This window comes from Eptatretus burgeri, chromosome 1 (assembly GCF_056783735.1).
Source record: "Eptatretus burgeri isolate ZD-2024b chromosome 1, Ebu_testis_v1, whole genome shotgun sequence".
NCBI lineage: Eukaryota > Metazoa > Chordata > Myxini > Myxiniformes > Myxinidae > Eptatretus > Eptatretus burgeri.
In genome coordinates this window covers 122,087,070-122,097,129 of record NC_140961.1, presented here as the reverse complement: position 1 = coordinate 122,097,129, position 10,060 = coordinate 122,087,070, and the positions used below count along the sequence as shown (strand labels likewise).

General features: G+C 47.4%; 1 protein-coding gene across 1 annotated transcript in view; it reads left to right on the top strand.

Moving 5' to 3' along the window:
• The window catches only part of LOC147035310 (uncharacterized), a 79,102-nt gene that overhangs the window by 48,656 nt on the left and 20,386 nt on the right, over nucleotides 1-10,060 (top strand). The window contains exons 2-4 of the mRNA XM_085866240.1: nucleotides 5,703-5,807; nucleotides 6,285-6,414; nucleotides 7,416-7,523. Of these exons, the coding sequence (XP_085722366.1) occupies nucleotides 5,733-5,807; nucleotides 6,285-6,414; nucleotides 7,416-7,523 (313 nt within the window). The 5' untranslated portion in view covers nucleotides 5,703-5,732. The remainder of the gene's footprint in view (nucleotides 1-5,702; nucleotides 5,808-6,284; nucleotides 6,415-7,415; nucleotides 7,524-10,060) is intronic.

Below are 10,060 nucleotides of genomic sequence, written 5' to 3'. Positions count from 1 at the left end.
CTGTGTGCATTCCACTCGATTCCACAGTCTGGTATAATCAGTCAGTTTATTTGCTGGGACCTGAGCAGGTGAGGAGCCCAGTGGTGGAAGTGATGCAGACAGAACCTTGCAGATTGCCTCCTTTTGACCTCCCATAAGGCACCCATTCAATGCTTGCTCGTCAGATTTAATGGCATTTTGAGTTTCTTAGGTGCTCCTACCTCCAGAGAGATGTTATCAAGCAGCAGTCATTGCCCCTGCATGGAGAAGGCACAACCTACCCCCGCCCCCCAATTGCCTGATTGTCGGAAATGAAACAGAATAAGAAAAGGTCCTGGAGTTTAAAGTAAAGCTATATGTTTGGCTGAAAGACGATGGAGAATATTCTGAGTCAGGTGACCATTTTCATGAGGACGAATGTTCATCTTGCTTCCCCCTGCCCCATTAAACGAGCGTCTTGTTTTCTAGGAAAATCTTTCAGTACATCTCGGGCCTTTCCCATTTGTTGTACTTGTGCAAATTTCTTCCCCGCTCCATCTCAGAGCATGTGCCCTCAATCTCGAAAGAAAAAAAAATCTGTTTGAGATTGCTTTTTTGCCTGTCTCCAGTGATCAACAACCTTCAATGTGTCTATGGTAAAATATTCGGAAGTACCTTGGGGGTGTTGTGGAAAGGGTGGGGTCACGTATTCATCAATGGGTGATCTTCGGCTTTTGTCACTCAAATCAAAAGCCTAAAGTAACACAGCATGCATCATGAGGAAGCCACGTGACCATTTACAGGAGGCTGATGTTCTCCTGCAATCAAAAATAGGATAGAGGCAATGACGTACTAGGTGTCTGTGGGCCTGAAATCTGGATGACAAGAAGGAATGATGCATACAATAGCAATGGGAATGGAAGCATACAACACTGTGTGATTGCAAATTTGGCAGTTGTCATTGTTTTTACACTACCATGTGATTTAAACAAGTCAAATGCAGATGATCCAACAAGCAGTTGTCGGCATGTGGTGCAGCGCATCGTCTGTAAAAATTTAACTGTTTTTTGTTGACCATGAATTGAATCATTTATTCGCTGTAAAGTGTAAAGTAACTTCATTGAGCTCCGTCCTCATTTGCCACCATATTGATTTTCAGCAGGTGCTTTAAAGTGGCAAACATGTGATTAATATTGTTGCGAATTCGCGCCCGCCGGCATGCGGAAGGCCACGTAACCCGAATCGCGGCACGTCGCCCACCGGACGGACAATTCTGTCGTGACCCTCTCGGAACAACGCCGGGAGCTAGTCACGGGTGGGGGTTTAACCCCTCCACGACCGTGCCAATTGCCCACCCGCGCAGGATAGGGTCGCTCGCCAAATTCGATCTACCTAAGTGCCTGCGCGGATGGTCGACCAGGCAATCGTACCATGCCACAGGCCGACTCAGGACACGAACCACTTAAGCAGTCCGTTCCATGCTACAGTGATAACCGAGTGGTGTTATCGTCGGCCTTGACGGTTCCGATTAATTACTGGGATGTTGTACCCACTACGAACCCCTTACGTGATGCAAGATGGAGGGTCATTAACAAAGGAAAAGAGACGAAGCAGAGCGGGAACAGTTCAACAAGCAAGCATTTTCTTCACACACACACACACACACACACACACACACACACACACACACACACACACACACACACACACACACACACACACACACACACACACACACACACACACACACACACACGCACGTAAGGCACATATTTACAGTCATACAGTAATGCACATAAAGCAATTAAAACAAAAGAAACAATGCAGAGCTACAACCGAATACGTGTACACAGGGCAACACTTAAACAGTTCTACTTGTCGGACAGGCGCCTCCCACAGTCATTTATTCAAAAAGCAAAGGAAGGAAAAGAAAGAAAGAAGTCGCGACTTCCCTTTAATGGCTGGTGAGTCGCTCTCTTGTGACCGTCAGCGTGGTCGCGCCTGGCCCCGACCTCTCTCGCGGCCGGCGAACCATCTCCGGCACTCCCCGTCCGGACACGCAGGTCCACCTCGCAACGGGCGCTACCGTGTCTCCCGTCCATGCCTTCGTGACAGGGCCGCTCGCCAAGGCGCGGGTGCAGGACCTCTTCCCGAAGACCAACTCTCCACAAAAACCAACTGAAGACCAACCAGACCACCAGCCAAGAGGAAGAGGAAGAGGCGGAAGAGGAAGCGCACCCGAGGAAGAGGCTCAAGAGGAAGAGGCGGAAGAGGAAGCGCAAGCGTGCCCGCCCGTGTCAGTCTTTGATAGCGCCAGGCTCCGCCCTTCGCCCCGCCCCGTTCTCGGCTCCACCTTCCTTCGAGAGGGTTCCCGAAAAGGGTGTTCCCTCACGCTTTCTCTCCACCCCGCACCCCGCCCCATGCGGGGGCCGGGGGAGTCAGTTTTTGGCTCTGGGCCAGATAATTATTCCCCCAAAATGAGACCCCTCCTTCACATGACCTCTGACCTTTGACCTGCATCGCCCCTCCTCCACTTCAAAGCGCGGGGAAGTCAAACGGAAGAAACAGGCGGGGAAACCTGCGCATCCTCGCAGTTCCCTCCTTGGCGCCTTTGTTTGCCGTTCGGAAGCGGACGTAGTGGCGAAGATGTGGTAGCGTAGATGGTGGAGGTGACGTGGTTGCAGTGTGGTTGGCGCTGTGAAGGGGATGACGTGGTTGTTGAGATGCTGTTTGTTTGAAATAAAAGATAGAGAAAGAAAAACGACAAACTCAAAACGTCGCAGCCTGGATAGATCACATAAATTCCCTCTATACAACGGGTTTGGGATAACTACACTTGTACCTATGAAGATATCTCACCCGAGGGCCCCTTTATGGTGTAATGTGAATTTCCACAGCTGTAACAATATTATGGATGTTGGTCAGCAACACTATAAAGGCAAATTGACTCGAAAAATGATGAATTTAAATGCATTACTCTCTCTGTCCATAGATATATTGTTGCGGTTCTCGGAACCACATGCACACAACAGATAGTGTCCCAAGACAGTTATTCCATTATTATACGTGTCGATAGTCCCCTTCCTTTTGTTTAGCGGGACAACAAGGGAGTGCATTGCGATGATGTAATAGCTGGGGTTGCTTAAATCATTTTCTTCATTTCATCCCCACTCTTGACACTAAACTGTTGCAGGCTGGGGGGTCTGGTGAGAAGATCACGAGGTGGCAAAAGCTATGTCGTTTCCCACCAGACTCCCCGGAATTGTAGGCCGTCGCACACGGATAATTCAGTGACACGGCGGGTCGCTTAACCGACCGTGGACACCAATAACTCAACGGCGTGACCTAGGGTCCTCCCATCTATGGGTTAATCAGGTTACCCAATTAATCACGTGGTTTAATTACCGGGGAAACACGCCCTCGGTACGCCTTGTTCGAACCGGATCACTTTACCGGATCGGATGCAGCTGAGCGACACTGCCAAGGATGTACGGGCTAAAAGGAACGGATCGTTTTGAATAAAGTCCCGGCTAAACTTGGATTCAGACCATGCTGGATCAATGGAAGAAAAGACAAAAACGAGCAGGGAACATTCCTAATAATAATAATTTATTTACAAGCAGGCGAGGAAAAATATGTGGCACAGTGAAGATGGGAATGCCGATGCACTCTCTCGACACCCTTGTCTGGGAGAAAACTATACATTTTGCACGAGGCATGAGGATAGGGACCAATTGGAGGACACCTCCAAAAAGCTCCTAGCCCGTGCAGCCCGGGTGGTAGGCCAAATTTTACCACTAACCGCAGATGAGGAATTTGGCAATTTGGCGTGGAGCACAGCCCAGAGGGAAGATCCTGTGTTATGGCCCGTGTATGAGTGGGTCCGGATAGATAAGTGACCCAACAGGGTGGAGGTCACCCCATTCGGAGCGTGAACGAAGGCATACTGGGCTCAATGGAAAACCTTGGCAATGAGAGATAACATATTGTACCGTAAGTGGGTGGAGATCCCCTCGGAAAGAACTTCTCAGTTAGTGATCATCCCCGATCAATTCATGACCAAAATTTTGGACCAGGTGCACAGTACCCACCCCGGCGGCCATTTGGGAAAAACAAAAACAACATCTCGGGTCCCTCGGCAGTTTTATTGGGTCAATATGGGGTGCGATATACAGAACTGGTGTCGATAATGCGACGCCTGCACTGCCAAAAAGGGACCAGCATGGAGGATGAGGGCCCACTTCAACTGCATCAGGTTGGGGTCCCCCTTGAGTGAGTGGCCATGTACATTTTGGGACCACTGCCCCCCACTCGCCAAGGTAACCCATACATCCTCGTAATTATGGAAGACTTCACTAAATGGCCGGAGGTCTATGCCCTTACCAACCAAGAAGCCGGGGTTGTGGCACAGACCTTCGTAGAAGGTTTTATATGTTGACACGGGATTCCGGAGGAGCTGCACACCAATCAGCCAGTCAGGGATGGAATTTTGAAAGTGAATTTCTAAAACAAGTGCGCAGTCTCCTGGCAATTCGAAAAACCTGGACAACTCCCCTTAGGCCACAATCTGACGGGATGGTGGAGAGGTTCAATAGATCCCTGATATGGCAATTGGCACTCTTTACCACCACCCATCAGGTTGACTGGGACAAACATCTCCAGTATTTGCTAATGGCCTACCGAACGAGTCAGCATAGAGCCACCGCTTGCAGTCCGGCGCTGCTCATGTATGGACGGGAGCTGCGCGCTCCCATCGATTTGCTGTGTGGCCCGACGCCTGAGCGTCCCGATATACCCCCATGGGAGGGCTACGCACTTCAGTTGGAGGAAGACATGGAATGGGTCCATGCCTTCACCCGCCACCAACTCCAACAGGCGGGTGTGAAAATGAAGCGTAGGTATGACCACCAGAGCCAGGCGAGTGAGTTCTCTCCGGGGATGAAGATTTGGTTCTTCAACCCCCGGAGGAGGAATGGCAAATGCCCGAAACTCACCTCATCCTGGCAGGGCCCGGGGGTCATCCTGGCGCAACTTAGTGACATGGTCATCAAAATAAAAATGGGGCCACAGGCCCTCCCCCGTATCATTCATGAGGACCGCCTAAGACCCTATAAAGGCGACCTTCCGCCCTCATGAATTGACCAGACCAAAGGAGCCGGAGCTAGGGCGACCGCCCCCGCAGAGGCCTAAGGCTTGCCACAAGTAGACGATTCCCGGCCAGGATATAGCGAACATCCTCGCCAGGCAAAGGAGCATTAGTTAGGGGAAGGGTTTAGTGTTAGATAGTCTGGCCTCATGGGGGTATGAGCAGTCCTCCATGGGACCCGGTAACACGAGTTAGGGTGAATTTAGGATAGAATTAGAAATGGATTTGAAAACAAGGACAGACATAGAAATGGATTTTGAAAACAAGGACAGACATGGAACGTGTAGTGGGGACGTAGATTAGTTAAACGAAGCATGTTTCCCCGTTTCTCAGGTCATTCACCTGAATTTGAGTTTTCATATATTTCTTTTCACTTTTTTTTTTCATTTATTTATATTTTCCTATATGAATGTTGTATGATGATGCTGTGATTTTTTGCTGGTGTAACTGCTTCAATGTCCATCAGCACACAAAATTACCATGCTTTCCCATTGTCTAAGGTTGTTCACCTGCATTTTTTTTCATATTGTTTTCATTTAGTTATATTTTCATTTTTGAATGTTGTATGACGATGCTGTGATATGATTTTTTTTTCCAGTGTACCGGCTTTGATGTCCATCGGCACGAAATGTTTCAGCTTTCTACATCACCCAGAAGGTGCCGATCTTTAAAATCAGCCAGTCAGTCAGTCAGTCAATCAGTGGTGAGAAATAGCTTCATATATTAGACTGGTGGGGCATGCTCACACATTGTAAGCGATGACGAAATGTGCTTCCCCATCGTCACGAATCGCTCACATGCATTTGTTTTGTTTATTTTATTTTTTTTTCATTTTTAGATGCTTTCTGTTGTTTCTGTGATTTTTTTTCCTGGTGTAATGGCTTTGATGTCCGTCGACATGCAAAATTTCAGATTTTTACATCACCTGGGAGGTAGCGATCTTTAATAACAGTCAATGAGTCAGTGAGTTAGTGGTTAGAACGATACAGTATATACGTATGTACATATATATATATATATATATATATATATATATATATATATATATATATATATATATATATATATATATATATATATATATATATATATATATATAGACCCTGGTCAAAGTTTAAAACCAATCCTACTCGGTTATTTAATAATTTATCCGTAAATCTCCCACCCGTTCACGTTCCAGATCGACAAGACAATCGGTCATACTCTTCTTGCCCGAGGGCCTGAGAGTGACTGTCGATGGGGGAGACCAAGACATTTGGCAAGAAGCCGTATGGAAGAGGGATGGAGCTGGATCGCCGCAAATGAAAGCGGTGAGATCGGTGTGTAAGGAAGAGGAGGTCCTGAAATCAATCAACGCAGACAGCGTAACTGTGTGGATCCTGATTATTTAGAGGGGGGGACAGAACTTCAAACTAAGAGACAAAGCAGCAATCGCCAGCCGTGTGCAATGCTTTGTGTACACGTCCGCCTGAACTGCAAGTGATAAACGCGTGTAATTTTGAGGATAATTATTAATATTAATCACCAGCTGAACGTGGATGGTACTTTTCTCTACGACTGGGCCAAATATTAAATAATATCATCGTTACCTGTAGGTCTGGACCGTTTTACGCAGCGATGACTCATTTCCATTTCTTGGAAATCAGCAACCTTGTTTCACCAGCATGTCTACATCATCGGATGATGTTATATCCTTCATCACACTCTCTTGCACGACCCATAATGCACGGAGCAGCATGGAGCCTGCGATGGGTAAAGTGCCTGATTCCCTAATGTCCTCACTCTGTAGCTGTCATTATGGGGATGATTTTAGATCATCTGGCTCATGATGTCATCTCAGTTCAATTGATGAATAACATGAGTGCCAGAAACCTGTACAAAGCTATTTATTTAATTATTTTATTTTCCATTTCGATGAAACACTTTAAATAGTTATTAGAAGGTTTTTTTTCTTTTCTTTTCTAACCTTTGGACATTGTTTTTCTCATACACCAAAACGGTTTTATCCTGTGGGATTCTCATCGTTCGTGCGTCTTGAATTTTACTCCAATACATACTCCTGCTTGTCCCTCACAAGCACACACAGTGAGTTGTTTTTCAGATTTAGAACTCATGTTAAAAATGAAAGTCGTTGTTTTTCAGAAGGCAAAATGGTGTTCCGGATAAGCGGCCCTCTGTGATAGATTGGAGAAACAGGCGACCGGGAGTAGAAGCAGGAAAGCGGTTTGGGTGGGGGGAACGAGGGAGGTGAGAGGTTGTGGCATGCGATTTATCTATCTTCCCTTGTATGACTTTGCTGTTTGCCTTTCAGGACGTCTAGACACTACAGCCAGCGTCCTGTGGGTTGTGGTTTTCTATTCTCCACCATTGGAGAGGCAGCTGCAAGACTCAATCCTTATTGAAAGAAACACCAATACAAGTGAGGTGGTGATATAAACATGTTTGGTATTGTTATTACCCTGCACTCGTGAAGCGAAAAGCAGGGTCAGGCATTCGAGTGTGTACGTGCGTACGTGTTGGGTATGTACGTACGTGCGTGTGTGTTGCATTTTAAACATCCATTTTCTCGGCAACTGTTGGTTCGAGTCACAAGAAATTTTACCTGAGGAGTGCTTTTGCCTGTGTAAATTTCTTAAAACTCGTAGTGCCCATACGTGCATGCCCATACGTGCGTGGTCGTACGTGCAAAAAAAGAAAAAAGAAAAAAAGAATTGTGATGTTAATTGTGATGTCATAGCACCGTGTCCTGTCATTGGTTTGGTAAATAAATGGCCATAACTTGGGAACCACTTGTCCGATTAATATCAAACCTTGAAAAGGCACATCCACAGGGCCCCAGCAATATCGCTGGCAAGTTTCACTTAGATCGGACCAGTGGTTGTCGAGAAACAGCGGTCACAGACAGACACACAGAGATTGCTGGAATTATAGAAAGATAAAAATTATGACGTCATAGGTGACGTGGTATGGACGCCATCTTGGAAAAACGTCACACCTTTATATGTACGAAACCGCTCAAGGGAAAGAAATTGAAACATGGCTCATCGTCAAGCACTCCCAATGGGGAATAAGATATGTTGATGATGATGTTATCTGTGCCTTCATTGTGACGTCATAATTCGACAAGTACAATTCATGTTTCAATCAGTATGAAAAAAAAATACTCTGAAACTGATAGTTCGATGGACGTGAAATTTTCAGAATATGAAAGGCTCTTTTTGTAGAATTGTATTTAAATGATAATTATGACGTCATAATCGAGATTTGAACTTTGATGTCAGGTCAGGTTCGATCTGTGACCTGCTACAGGTACCATGTAAACCTGTACTAACCTGTTCCATGGTCGGGTTGTCGGCAAATAAACCGTCTCCCCCACCAGGTTTTCTGGTGAGGGGTGTGTTGGAATATGGACACCAAGCAGGATTAAAAACAAAACCTGTCAAAGGGCGGAGGAGCTCCTTGTGAGCCACGGCCATCCATATCTAGTGCCCAACTGTGTCTGCGGACGTCCTCCTGCAGTTGGGTTACTTCTTATTAGGAGGTTGTTGGCAGGATTTGCACTCCGGCCACCGTAAAACCCTTCATTCCGCAAAACGCAAAAACGCAAAAAAAATCTGAAAACCCACTCCGTGGGAGTACCTCCTGTGCAGCTTCCCTTCGCAGGGCAGCTCACCGGATGACGGGATTGGGGCAAAGCCTTCGGGACCCCCAATGTTTGATGATAGGAGGGAAACCACGGGGTAACATCCCTGGGTCAGATTGCGGGAGAGTGTGTCGGAGTGGTGCTGAGGTGTCGTCCACCAGACGGCGGTCTCCTTGGGTTAACCTGAGGCGGTCCCTTCGGGTGGGTGCCTGGAATGTCCTATCCCTAAGAGAGGATGATCACCTGTCTCTGTTATCATCTGAGCTCAAGCGTTTGGACATCGGGATTGCAGCTCTCTCTGAGGTTCGGAGACCGGATTGCGGCGAGATAATGGTGGGTGGTTACACCTACTATTGGTTTGGTCGCTCTGATGGTTACCATACCCAAGGAGTTGCTGTAGCTGTGTCCAATAAACTGACCCCAACGATAATTGAGGTAACACCGGTCAACGAGCGTATTATGAGATTAAGGATTCGTCACTCCTTAGGTGTCATTTCCCTGGTCTCTGTTTATGCTCCGACTGAGGCGAGTGATCTCACCGTGAAGGATGCATTCTACGCCACACTCGAGTCTGTGGTTGATCAGTGCCCCAGACGAGATACACTTCTAGGCTTGGGGGATTTCAATGCATCGACTGGAACTGATAGGGATGGTTATGAGGTGTGTGTTGGTCCCCATGGGTCAGGAACTATGAACCAGAATAGCACTAAGTTCCTTGACTTTGCAAGAAGTCATGGACTTACGGTGGGCGGTTCATGGTTTCAGCGCCCACAAGCTCATCGCTGGACTTGGTATTCCAACGCTGGCGGTGTGGCAAAGGAGATTGACCATGTCCTCATTGACGGTCGTTGGAGGATCATCCAGAACTGCAGGGTCTACCGGAGTGCTCAGTTCCTCAATACTGACCACAGGCTTGTTGTAGCAACTATAAAGCTGCACCTTAAATCCTGGAGAATGGTACCATCCCAGTCAAGGCTGGATGTTGCCAAGCTCAGGGATGAGAGAGTAGCTGAGGAGTTTGCGAACAGGCTGTGTGGACACTTGGGGGGTCTGGGTGCTTTGGGGGTTCCTGAAGAGTTGTGGAGCGCCTTCAAGACCACCGTCCTTGATGTTGCCGGTGGATGTCTTGGAGCTCACCGCAGGGCAAAGAAGAATTTTGTCTCTCAAGGGACACTGGATACCATTGACCAGAGTCGCAGGGCCAGGCTGAATGGCAGAGCTGAGCTGTTCAGGGAGCTGAGGCGTAAAACTGTACGTGCACTGAGGGTGGACAAGGAGGCCTATGTGCGAGGAATCTGTGAGGGGGTAGAGCA